We start from the raw sequence: 13,854 nt of genomic DNA on the forward strand, positions 1-13,854 counted from the left end.
CAATTACTGCGAAACTAGGGTATGGCAAGCTGCATATATTTAACAGGTTTCCTGGAGGTCCATGTTATTGTGAACCTGTTGCTTGGGAAATGCTGCTTCTGACCTCTTTGAAGATGTTGGGGGACTGGCTGTAAGTCGTATCTGAGTCACTGACCCGAAAGTATTCAGAAGTCCCGGTCTCTATACTTTTACAGGTCAGTGCCTATTTATGTACAGAGGCCAGAGAGCATCAGCATTGCAGCCATTTTCAGTCAGCGGTGGCATCCATTGTGTTTCTCCCAAGACTGGTTGTGTCCATTCATTTCACCTTCTTCATGCCAAATTTTTTAAATGTATTTTATTTCACCTCACTGGACCCGAATGGCTTTTTTTTTTTTTTTTTTTTTTTTTTTTCCCTTGTGCAATTTGTTGAATTGGAAACTGCAGCACAAATAAATGAGACCTGATTCATAAAAAACTGTGTGGGGTTTGCCAGAGGATCTTCAACCCGTCTTCAGGCCTCTCCAGCAGTTTATGGTTTGTGGATCCCCTTACGAGGGTTGGTGATAAATCCTAGTTGCTGTAGGGTTGATTTACTAAAACTGGAGAGTGCAAAATCTGGTGCAGCTCTGCATAGAAACCAATCCACTTCCAGCTTTTAGTGTCAGCTTAATTGAAGCCGATTGGCTACCATGCACAGCTGCACCACATTTTGCACTATCTTGTTTTAGTAAATCAACCCCAGTGTGTATAACCCACCTGTTCATTGAGGAAATGTTCAGTGCATGTGGTGGTGAGGCTAAAGAACCTATTCACTATACAAACTTCTACTTGGTAACAAACAAGTTTAGCAGTCTAGTGGATTATAAAAGTAATATTTTAATTACAACTGAAGTGCATTTAGCATGGTTTATTACTTGGGTACATTTGCTCCATTCTGTATTGTATTGTTTCTGGAATTTGGGCGTGTGCATAGGTGTGGTTGCTTCATACTATATTTATAGTCTTACCGTGTACTCCAGCGCTATGTTCTGTTTTGCTGAAGTATATTGGTTGGTGTGCTGTGATTGCGAAATAACGTTGCCTTTGTTTTGCAATGCTTGAGGTTAATATACTTATCAAAAAAAAGGGGAAGAAAAAACTCCATTATAATAAATGTTAGAAAAGCAACAACTCAAATGTGAGATTGGTGCAAACAATACAAAGAATAGAGTTGTGCTGTACAAATAATACAATTGAAAATAGAAATCCTAAACCGTATACCAGTAATAAGTTGTGCAATGAAGACAAAACAGTATTAATGGAAAAAATAAGTCGTTCCACACCAGTGATATTACATCAGTGCAAAAATATTCACCAAAGTAGTGTCCCAAAGAGGTATCCCAGGTGGATACTCTGTGGTATTACCACCTTCCACCACCCAAGAATGTAATGTGACCTCTACCAAAGCAAAAATGCCTGCTTACCAGATTTACTGGACCTCCTGCAAAGAGAGGTCCATAACGCTTTTGGCTTAAACCCAGCCTGGGCCTTGTTCCGCCAAAAAGGGATAAACGATATACTGAGAAGTCTCTCTTGGAACCCATACAGCAACTGATCCAAAATGATACGGCATGTAACCACATAAAAACATTATAGCTCGCCAGCTATTACACTCGCCGCCCTGCCTGGATCACGGTAGTGCTGTGACGTCAACACGTCACTAGACCCTATAAAATGATAAAAGCTGAACAGACGGGTTCAATATCTCAACATTAGCTTGGCACCAGTCCCAATGGGTATTTAATTACTCTAGACTGTTCTTTGGGCACAGGGGGCATTGATTTTGTTCACACTATTGCATGCAGTGGTTTATGTAGTGGAGCAGTTTCCCCCATGAACATTTGGCTGGAGGAAAGCACTTTGTATTAAAGTGGTAGTTTTTTTACTCAAATTGGCCAGACGTAAGCTGACGGTACACTAGGCAAATTTTGGCCAATTCCTGGTGAGGGAGTCAAAATTTACTTAGTGGGTAACCCTGTTGCCCACCTACTGCCTGACATCCTTTGATTGGAAAATTGTCGATTGAGCAGTGGCTGCAGCCAATAACATGGAGCCGCTCTTGTATGTTGACAGCCAGCTGACAAAGGCACAACAGGGGATAATCCTTCATCTGCACAGTGTAGCATGGATGGAGAAATCGGTTAAGCTGGCAATACATGGTTCGAACTTCAGCAGGGACTGACCAGATTTCAGTCCATATATGGGGTAGCTTGTTGTACACAAGTTGATTGACACAACCAGCCTGTCGGATTTTCCCATGCAATCCGTGCTTTAGGCTTTAGCCGGCCGCACTAATCGTATTTTCATGGCCTGCCTTAGAATTATTTGTTCTTGCTGAACAAAACATGGCCAGCTATACTCCCTCCTTCTGCCCCCCCCTTTTTTTTTTTTTTTTTTTTTAAGGAACCTTTTTCTAGTCATGCCCCTTCGACAGAAGCCGGCCGAACGGTCTGACCGGCTGCACTACACACTGGGCGAATGTCGGGCAGTATCTATTGAACTGGTTGATGTCATCCAACATTTGGTTTGTGTGTACTAGGCTTAAAGCTGGCCATACATGGATCAAATTTTTAGCTGGCTCAGGAGGAACCGGCAAAATATCAATCCATGTATGGCCATTCTCTTTTTGTGAGAAGTTAGTCTGTTGGGCTTGTTGGAAAATCTCCGCTCGATCACAAATGCATCCAATGGACTGCAGCACTGATCAGTGTATTCTGACAGCAGGACTACTGTGTGTGTGTGCGTGGGGGGGGGGGGGGTTCCATTCAGCCAACTTGATGAATGAAAAAAATAGAAGTAAAAAAATAAGTAATGTGTGGTCAGTTTTAGAGACAGATGCTTGTTAAAGGATGATTTTCTAAAACTATATTTTGTTTCCCTGCAGATCGTCTATACTTTTCCATACTGTGCTGTAAACCAAAAACCAATCCAAGCACACATTACTTCTCCACCGATGATGAACTTGTCTATGAAAAGTAAGTATGTGGATATAAAGTTTCTTTGGTTTGCTGACTGTTTTGTAAAGCACATACGGTTTCTCAAATCCTTTTAAAATACCATTTGCCTTTGCTGCTGTAATCCGCACACTGGGGAATTGATGGAAACTCTGCACCCCAACTTTATCTTCCTCTTTTTATCTTGCCTTTAAAAATAAATTAATAAAAAATGTAAAAAATAAATAATTAAATTTATATATATATATATATATATATATATATATATATATATATATATATATATATATATATATATATATATAATCTAGCCCATTCCATATAGGAGCCAGAGGGCAATTGTAAACGACTAGGTGTTATTTACTTCAGTTCATTATAACTGAAAGGGTTTTTGATCAAACTTTACTTCACTTAGCTAAAGCTTCAGTAGTAATGAAGACGTTGGTGTGTACACCTTTTTAGGCTCGGTTCACATTTGTGCGACAAACCGTGCATCCCTTTTGCAGGCCTGGGGCAGAGTCATTGATTGCTAATGGTATGGTAAGAGTGCATTTTGGAGCAGCACAGTTCTAAGGAAGAAGGAAAATAAAAAAAAAAATGACATGCACTTTTTTGTGATTATTTTTTTTTTTTTTTACACAAAGGGCAACCCATTGAAATGTCCCCCCTAACGCATGAGGCTCAAAGCGCTCTGATATGCAAATAAAGTTAATGAGAGGGCGACTGGTACATCCCAAGCTTTTAGGGTAGCTTTAGCCATGTGTCTGAATCCCTTTGCCTCTGAAGCCTGATCTGTGTTCAGATCGATCTCCAGAGGCTACTGACAGGCGGTGAGGCAGCAATGCGGCAACTCCTCACCATCTGTTTTACCCCATTTATGCCGACAAAGGCGCTGCATATGCATTACGAGACATTTTGCGGGGCTTCTAAATTTACTTGAATGTGTAGCGATTTACAAGTCGGGTGAATTTTTCTGCAGCCGCTGCATAACACCCCATTCACTGCCTGTATTGGCAGACAGTATAGATGCGCCTCAACCATGCATTTATGAACCCCCCCCCCCACACACAAGTCTTAATCAGGCCTTAATTATTGGCCCCCACATTTAACGGCCTGTAGTAAGGTGTAGCATAGAGAAGTTCAGCCATCAAGTTTACAAGGAGGAATCACTCTAGAAGTGACCTGTGTATCTTACCATAACCTTGCACTTTTGTGATTGCTGCATGGCACAAAGGGGTGGGTTTATGAAAGGCAAATAGACTTTACTTTGCAAGGAAATTTGCGCCAGAGTTCAGAGCACAAGATTGGGTTTTCTTTAGCTGGCAATACTGTATGCTATTTTCTTCGATTTCCTTTAGTTTTACCTTCCAACTATGTAGTGCAAGGGTCTGCCTGACTGCATACAAATTGAAAGTGTTTTGATTTGACCTCCTATGATATGGTTTTTGTAAATCTAAATGAAAATTGTAGAAGATGTTTGTATAATGTATGGCCAGCCTTTGCACAGGGAAACCACACCTTATTCACTGTGCTCTGGGACACATTACCTTTGTAAAGTGCCACTTCCCTGAACAGTCTATTTGCCTTTTAGTAAATTCACCCCCAAAGCATCGTTCTAAAGGATAATGTGTGTTTGTAATATTATACTGCATGCTGTATAAAAGGCTGTGCCCAACAAGTTTTTTTTGTGTAGCTTTGACCCCTGTTATTTGCTTTTAGTTCATTGTTGGCTACAGACTTGTGTTCTTAATTTCCCCTGTTCCTGATTTGCCATTGAGGGCATTACATTGGCAGCTCTGATTAAGTGTATTACACCTGGATTACTGATTATACTGTCATGTTAGTTTTACGAATGCTTTAATCTGAGGTGACTTCCACTTGACACAGTCCTATCCAGGGAAGAGAGAGATGTGCTTTGTATTGCTCCGTAAAGGCTCTAGTTATGCTGTGTGCATTTTTGGACACATGTTGTACAGTCACTCGTATAGAATGCGATTTTTCTGGAGTCTCTTCCAAAGATGTAGCAAGAAGTATTTCTTTACGCACTCAAGGGGCCCTTCACTCAAAAGTGAAATCACTGATCCTACTTTTCACGCCCTCCCCTAACACTCTTTTTCTCTCCGCCCTCAGCCTCCTTGCATGTCCCAGGAGTCTGCAGGACCAGTATTCCTGACATTGTTTGCTTCATGATCTTGCACATCCACAGCAGGGAGCCAGCTGCAGTTTCTCAGGAAGGCACAGCTGGCTCCCAATTCCAAGATGGCGGTGCTGGGGGAGTCAGGACCCACAGCTGTGAGAAGAGCCCAATTTTTAGAAGTCGACCATTTCAGTTTCTTGCTAATGTCATTGGAGACCGGACGTATTATTATTTTTTTTTTTTTTTTCTTCCCATCAAGATTCTTTGTCTGCTGCAGAGCCAAGAGAGCTTGTTTAGCAACTTTTCTTGGCTAATGTTTTGGTGCTCTGCTGATCAGTTTGGCCTCTGCCTGTGGTGCTCTCCAGACATTTGGTGTACGATTTAAAACCAGTCTGAAATAAAAATTGAAAACTGCAGCTGCCACCAAAGGTGATCAGCCAACCTTGCATCAAATATTATAAAACATGACCGCACTGCGCTTTATTAATGCACTTCTAGTTTAGGTATAATATTTTAAAGTGCTGAAAGTAGTGCCCAAAAATGGATAGAAGCAATATAATGAAAACAGTCCATATACTAAGGGGCTTCCCCTATCAGAAAATAGAATAACTACGTGGTGGTTTATTATCTTGGCCTATACAAATAACCACGTGGAATACAATAACAAACAATTTAGACTCCCTCCAATGGCCGTTTTAATCCAGGTAGGCGGATCCCCTGAGGACATGCGTGTGTACGAAGGTGTCTTTACATGCTGACTATTCCAAGAGTCAGATCATTGGAGTGAGTCCGCATTGTTTGTTCTTATCCTGTTCCACGTGGTTATTTGTTTGTATTGGCCTATTTTAATAGAATCAACTACTACAATATATACTCCCCTTCTGGTTTCCAGGATGTGAGCTTTTTCGCTTAGGAAGGTCGTTCTTGTAACCTGGGATTTGGATTGCCTGGTGATACAGATTAGTTCCCATACATGCCCTAATGGCTCATCTGTTTGGAGTGCATATAGGAGGTGGAGGTTTGGCACACCGCTGATGACGAAGTGCAGGTTCACGTATATCCGATGCGGGAACCCTGGAAATCCATTGCAGGTTCCCGCATCGCATTCAACTCTCAGGCAGTTCACACTGCCATATGCAAATCGCTGGGGGGGGTGTCAATACAAAGTTAACAATACACCCCCCCCCCCCCCCATCAGTTTGCATATCGTAGTGCAAACTGTTAGTTCAGACTTGAATTGGATCGCGTAGGTGTGAACATCCATGCACTACGATCCTGGTGCGGACCCAAAAAAGGGTGCTGTGCGAGTTGTCTGAATGCGATGCAAATTCAGCCATACAATCTGTATGGCTGGCTGAATTTGCATCGCACAGACATCGCATGTTATTTGCAGAGCAGTGCGCTCCGAATCACATGCGATGTCTGTCATCGAACATATGTGAACCAGGACGGAGTATCTTTTTGAGCTTTGGGAATCTTTGCATGCACTATTTGATGAAGAAGACTGAAGTTCATATGTTTTTTGGGACTATTTATTTTGCACTACAAACACTTTTTTCTCTTACGTCCTCCGACAGTCGCCGCCTCTTCATATTCGTCACATATGGGGTATTAGACTTTGCTCCGAAGGAGTAGCTAGGCAACAGAATATGTTAACAATAAAGCTTTTAACATATCCCACCCTCAAGGGGTGGTCCCCTCAGTCAATACCCTCCTACTTCCTGCAACCATATCTCAGTTTTAATGTCTAGCTTGTCAGGAGTGGCTGGCTCTCTCTGTGCTGGGACTTTCTGTCCCAGACTCTTTCTTCTTTTTAATATTTTGTTTGAGTTTTTCTCTCTACCTTTACTTAGCTGTTATTTTGTCAGCGTTAGTTAGTTCTTCGGATGAAGAGGATCATGCGGACTGGGTCTCGGGCTGATCCCCCTGGTCGCAGGTCGTGGGTCAGTGGCTTCCCAGTCTGCCATCGAGCGTTCAGCCAGGTAACGCTCCTGGCACAGTGAACGACCCATCCCTGTTCGGTGCAGGGATGATTGGTGAGGTGGCTACCTCACTGGACGCTGTGCGGTTTCTTAACCCCCCTTGTGTGCGTCTTGAATGCGACTCTCCCTGCCTCATGTGCAGCGGCTTGTTCGCCTGTGCGGGTCCCCCACGCCATGTGAGGTAAGTGTATTTATGTGGGGACCTGTCTGTCTGGGGGGGTGTCAGTCTGGGACTGTGTAACCTGCCTCTATTCACACTGCTTGACTCCCTATCTCTCGGCTGCATGCTGTGGGCTGCAAGGGGGGGGGGGGGAGCTGTATGACACTGTGTGTGTCAGACTGGTCAGTGTGAGAAGCTGTGTGCTGTGGGGCATGTTTTTTTGGCATGTTTGGGCATATACAGCGATCGCTGCGGCGATCTGACATGTATTCTGATATTGGAATGTAATGTGTGTTTTAATGCACTGTGGAGCGGCGGTTTCGGCGCCAAACGACGCCATTTTGCCTACACTCGCTCCGGCCGCATGGTTTACATGCATGGCGGCCATTTTCTTGTAGCCTCCATAGGCTTACATAGAGCGCCCTGGCAGCATCACTTCCTCTTTCCAGGAACACCGATCGAGGCAGCAGCAGCGGCGAGGGTCTCCTCAGGTTTTATCCTTCTGTTCTTGCTATCCATTGCCTGTGTTCAGTTTGCATATTCCCTGTGGGGGTCTCATTGTGCTTGAGTGTGGTGCGGTGGGCTGCGCTTGCCGCGCTTGCTTAAAAGGGGCAGTTAACCCTTGGTTGTCTGGCATTACAGGGGCAATGGATTCTCAGGAGGGCAAATTTCCTACAGTATTGGTGGAAAGCCAGGGGACCGCTGTTTCCCCCCCAGGGGGGGATTTAGCCACTATTGTGGCTGGCCTTGCTGCTCAGGTGCAAATGCTGGTGGCTGCTCAATCTACTAAAAGGCCCAGAGTTGCTCTTTCTTCTGATTCTGAGGGTGAAGGTGATGGGGCTGTTATGGCAGGGGCCTCCTTATCGGGGTCCCGCTCCTCTCTTGATCTAGTGGGGTCTGAGGTGGAGGCTGAAGTTGAGGGGGTTGATAATTCTCCCCCTGGCTCGCCTGAAGAGCTTGCAATCATGGATGAGTTGATTGCTTCCATTAAGCAAACGCTGCGTTTGCAGGACGAAGTGTGTCCCCCCGCTGCCTTGGCGGCTTATGGGACGCAGAGGAAACGCAGGACGCCGCAGGTTTTTCCCTGCAATGATGATTTTCAGCGCGCTGTTAAGGATCAATGGCGCAATCTGCGCAAACCTTTTGCGGTACCAAGTAGATTCAAGCTGCGTTATCCTTTTTCGCCTTCCACTGATGAAAGGTGGTGTGTGCCTCCACCAGTGGATCATGCAATTGCGGTTTTGAACAAAGCCACTGCGATTCCTGCAGAGGATTCCCCTGTTTTCCGTGATGCCACGGATAGGAGACTGGAGTCTCTTGCCCGTCATACTTATTCTGTTACGGGTTCTATGCTTAAGGCTCTGTTTGCTTCTCTCATGGCGGCCCAGGCGATCGCAAGTTGGACGCAGATGCTTAGGCGCGTCCTAGTGGCCGACTCTGCCTCGCCGGCGACCCTGGATATGGTGGATCAAATCCACCAGGGTGTCATGTATCTGTGTGATGCGGACCTGGACCTGATTCCGTTGGCTGCACGTGTGCACAGCGTGGCGGTGTTGTCTCGCCGCCTGGTTTGGTTAAAATGTTGGTCGGTGGACCAATCTTCACGTAAGACCTTAGCCAATCTGCCTTATGATGGGTCTCGCCTTTTTGGGGAGTCCCTGGATGTGTTGATTAAGGGGATCACCGGGGGTAAGAGCACTCTCTTGCCCCATTTCCCCAAGGCTAAGGGGGCTTCTGGGAAGAAGCATGCTAATTTTCGGCCCCCTCAGGGGTCCTTTCGTGCCTTTCGGCTGCACTACAAGGGCAAACCGTTCAAAGGTCAAGGCTCTCAGAAGAAGCCCTGGTCTGGGAAACAGAAGTCCGGCCAATCCGGACCTGCAGCCCATAACAGTTCGGCCTGAAGGGGCGCCCTCACCCAGTTTTGGGGTGGGGGGACGCTTGCTCGGTTTTCTTCAACCCTGGTTGGCCCGTGTGCGGGACAGATGGGTTCAGGAAATCGTTCGATCTGGTTACAAGATCGAGTTTCTCTCTCGGCCGGAGAGCAGATTTTTTCCCTCAAATCTTCAACTGTCTCCAGAGCGCTTGCGGGACCTGCACCTGGCGGTGCGGGACCTGAGGGCTCAGGGAGTGGTGGTTCCGGTGCCTCGTCGGGACAGGTTTCGGGGGTTTTATTCCAATCTGTTCACCGTGCCCAGGAAGGAGGGCAAGGTTCGTCCGATTCTGGACTTGAAGGCTCTGAACCGCTCTGTGCGGGTTCGCAAGTTCCGCATGGAATCCCTGCGGTCGGTGGTGGCTGCCCTGGTTCCGGGGGAATTCATGGCCTCCATCGATTTGAAGGATGCGTACCTTCACGTCCCCATATTCGAGGGTCATCAGAGGTACCTTCGATTTGCCATTGCGGAGGATCACTACCAGTTCGTGGCGTTGCCCTTTGGTCTCGCCTCGGCTCCGCGGGTCTTCACCAAGGTGCTTGCACCGGTTCTGGCATTATTGAGGGCCCAGGGCGTTTCTGTCCTGGGGTATCTGGACGACATTCTGGTTCGGTCTGCGACCAGCCAGGGTCTGGAGAAGGACCTGTCTGTCACGATGCAAACTCTGCAGGAGTTTGGTTGGACGATAAATTTTCCAAAGTCGACACTGAGTCCGTCGGTTCGTCTCCCCTATCTGGGAATGATTCTGGACTCGGTGCAGGCGAAGGTCTTCCTGCCGGAAGACAAACTCAGGACTCTCCGGGAGGAAGTCAGGTCCCTCAGGGACGTTCCGAACTCGTCTCTGCGGACGTGTATGAGATGTCTGGGATTGATGGTCTCGGCCTTCGAGGCGATTCCTTTCGCCCAGTTTCACACGCGGGGTCTCCAAGCGGAGATCCTGTCCAGGTGGGACGGGCGTCCTCAATCTCTGGATCTTCAAATCTCGTTGAGTCATCGCACCAGAGGAAACCTTCTGTGGTGGCTCCAGTCCCCGTTGGTGTCCGGGGGCAAGTCGTTTCGTCCGATCTCGTGGACGGTAATCACCACGGATGCCAGCCTGTCGGGCTGGGGTGGAGTTCTGGGCGTTCTGTCCGCCCAGGGGACTTGGTCGGAGGGGGAGTCTTCCCTTCCGATCAACATTCTGGAATTGCGTGCGATAAGTCTCTGTCTTCATCGCTGGACGGACCGGCTGCAGGGTTGCCCGGTTCGGGTGCAGACGGACAATGCCACGGCGGTGGCCTACATCAACCACCAAGGGGGCACCAGGAGTGCCCGAGCGGCTCGAGAAGTGGCCGACATTCTGTCTTGGGCCGAGACTCATGTCCCGGCGATAACGGCGGTTCACATTCCCGGGAGTGGAGAACTGGCAGGCGGACTATCTGAGTCGCCAGACCCTGGATCAGGGGGAATGGTCTCTCCACCCGGCTGTCTTCCAGATGTTGTGCGCGAAGTGGGGTCTTCCAGATGTGGACCTGTTCGCGTCTCGTCTCAACAACAAGGTGAAGAGGTTCGTGGCAAGGACGCGCGACCCTCGGGCAGACGCGTCGGACGCGTTAGTGGCCCCGTGGCATCAGTACAGGCTGATGTACGCGTTTCCACCAATTCAGTTGCTGTCCAGGTTCCTTCGCAGGTTACACTCGGAACGCAACACGGTGATTCTTGTGGCACCGGACTGGCCTCGCCGGTCCTGGTACGCAGACCTCGTGAATCTGGCGGTCGACGCCCCGTGGCGTCTACCTCTTCGAGACGATCTACACTCTCAAGGACCGATATACCATCCTGCTTTACAGTCGCTGGCTTTGACGGCCTGGCTGTTGAGACCGAGGTCCTGAAGGAGAGGGGTCTCTCTCCGGAGGTCGTTCATACTTTAATCAACGCGAGGAAGTCTTCCTCAGGGAAGGTTTATTACCGTACTTGGAAGGCCTATTTTGCCTGGTGTGAGTCCAGGGGGTTTTCACCCCGCACGTACTCGGTGTCCCGTGTGCTGTCTTTCCTTCAAACGGGTGTTGATCAGCGTTTGGCGCTGGCTACGATAAAGGGTCAGGTGTCTGCTCTGGCTGTTCTGTTTCAACGTCCCGTGGCTTCCAACCCATTGGTTGGCACCTTTGTTCAGGGTGTGCGGCATCTGGTTCCTCCTAGGAGGGATCCTCTGCCCCCTTGGGACTTGAATCTCGTTCTATCTGTGTTACAACGTGCTCCTTTTGAACAGATCAGGGAGATCTCGTTGTCTATGTTGTCCAAAAAGGTCGCCTTTTTGGTGGCGATCACTTCGGCTCGCAGAGTGTCGGAGCTGGCGGCTTTGTCCTGCAAGTCTCCGTACCTGGTTATTCATTTGGATAAGGTGGTCTTGCGACCTAATCCTTTTCTTCCGAAACGAGTTTCGGAATTCCATCTTAATGAGGATATTGTCTTGCCTTCGTTGTGCACGAAGCCTAAACATCCAAAGGAGGTGAGATTGCACTCTCTGGATGTTGTTCGGGCGATAAGGGTTTACCTTAAATCGACTGAGTCTTTTCGAAAGACGGACTCCTTGTTTGCTCTTCCAGAGGGTCCTCGGAAGGGCATGGCGGCTTCGGCCTCTACCATCGCCAAATGGATCAGGCAGACCATTGAACAGGCCTATGCTTTGCAGGGGAAGGTTCCCCCTGTGCCTGTGAAGGCGCACTCTACTAGATCTCTGAGTACGTCTTGGGCCTGTCGTCATGGGGCTTCTGTAGCCCAGGTGTGTAAGGCGGCGACCTGGTCGACCGTGCACACTTTCACGAAATTCTACAAAGTAGATGTTCAGGCGTCGGCGGATGCTTCCTTTGGCCGCAAGGTTCTTAGTGCGGCTGTTCCCTAGGGTCCCTTGTTGGGGACTCCTGGCTGTTGGGATAAGTTTTATATCCCCTGGTTTTTTGTCTTTTCCTGGGTTGTTGCTCCTGTTGAGCACTTGTCTTTTGCTGTTGCCCAGCTGGTTTCCTTCCTTTGCTAAGGTTCCTTTCCTTGATGCGGAGACTGCGTTGCCTTTCGGCGCGGATGCGTTTCCCACCCCTCATGTTTGCACTGCTTTGGGACGTCCCCATATGTGACGAATATGAAGAGGCGGCGACTGTCGGAGGACGTAAGAGAAAACGGAATTTTTGTAAAATCTTACCTGTAAAATCCCTTTCTCTGAGTCCTCCGACAGTCGCCGCCCCCGCCCCTCTTTTGGGGTTTGGTTGTATACTCTACTGCTATTCCACTAAAACTGAGATATGGTTGCAGGAAGTAGGAGGGTATTGACTGAGGGGACCACCCCTTGAGGGTGGGATATGTTAAAAGCTTTATTGTTAACATATTCTGTTGCCTAGCTACTCCTTCGGAGAAAAGTCTAATACCCCATATGTGACGAATATGAAGAGGCGGCGACTGTCGGAGGACTCGGAGAAAGGAATTTTACAGGTAAGATTTTACAAAAATTCCGTTTTTTTTTTGTTTTTTTTTTTTTCTAAGGACTAACTTTTTGTTTACATACAGTATCTCTCAAAAGTGAGTACACCTCCACATATTTGTAAATATTTTATTATATCTGTTCATGTGACAACACTGAAGCAATGACACTTTGCTACAATGTAAAGTAGTGGGTGTACAGTTTGAGCCGGTTCACACTGAGGCGACACGACTTCGGGGGGTGACCTGTGAAGTCGCGTGCACCCCGACTTCGGCGCGACTTGCAGGGACTTCACATAATGGAAGTCTATGCAAGTCGCTCCAAGGTCACCTCAAAGTAGTACAGGACCCTTTTTCTAAGTCGGAGCGACTTGTGTCGCTCCTATTAGAACGGGTCCTGTACTACTCAATGGACTGCGACCGACCGCGACTTGTCAGGCTGACAAGTTGCGGCAATGTGAATGGGCTCGAACAGTGTATATTTGAGGTCCCCTCAAAATAACTCAACACACAGCCATTAATGTATAAACTGCTGGCAACAAAAGTGAGTACACCCCTAAGTGGAAATGTCCAAATTGGGCCCAAAGTGTAAATATTTTGTGTGGTCACCATTCTTTTCCAGCACTGCCTTAACCCCTTTGGGACATGGGAGTTCCCCAGAGCTTCACAGGTTGCCACTGGAGTCCTCTTCCACTCCTCCATGACGACATCACGGAGCTTGTGGATGTTAGACCTTGCGCTCCCCAAACTTCTGTTTTGAGGATGCCACGCAGATGCTCAATAGGGTTTAGGTCTGGAGAAATGCTTGGCCAGTCCATCACCTTTACCCTCAGCTTCTTTAGCAAGGCAGTAGTCGTCTTGGAGGTGTGTTTGGGGTCATTATGTTGGAATACTGCCCTGCGGCCCGATCTCCGAAGGGACGGGGCTCATGCTCTGCTTCAGTATGTCACAGTACATGTTGGCATTCTGGTTCCCTCAACTGTAGCTCCCCAGTGCACTCTTGCAGCTCCAGACCATGACACTCCCACTATGCTTGACTGTAGACAGGACAAACTTGTCTTTCTACTCCTCACCTAGATGCCGCCACACACGCTTGACACTATCCGAACCAAATAAGTTAATCTTGGCCTCATCAGACCACATGCTGGCAGCAATTTCCCAAAGACAACCTCCTGGATATGATGCTGAGCACGTGCACCCAACTCCTTTTGGTCGACCA

At 47.7% G+C, this 13,854-nt stretch overlaps 1 protein-coding gene across 4 annotated transcripts in view; it reads left to right on the forward strand.

Annotated features, from left to right (window-relative positions):
- CDC14B (cell division cycle 14B) overlaps positions 1-13,854 on the forward strand; it is a gene marked incomplete at its 3' end in the record, with an annotated part of 185,714 nt that overhangs the window by 103,576 nt on the left and 68,284 nt on the right. For all 4 annotated transcript variants that reach the window (XM_082245535.1, XM_082245532.1, XM_082245534.1 and 1 more), the window contains exon 2: positions 2,906-2,996. In XM_082245535.1, coding sequence (XP_082101661.1) covers positions 2,906-2,996 — 91 coding nt within the window. The remainder of the gene's footprint in view (positions 1-2,905; positions 2,997-13,854) is intronic.

This window comes from Pelophylax lessonae (assembly GCF_965119305.1).
Source record: "Pelophylax lessonae genome assembly, chromosome: 1".
NCBI classification, from domain to species: Eukaryota; Metazoa; Chordata; class Amphibia; order Anura; family Ranidae; genus Pelophylax; species Pelophylax lessonae.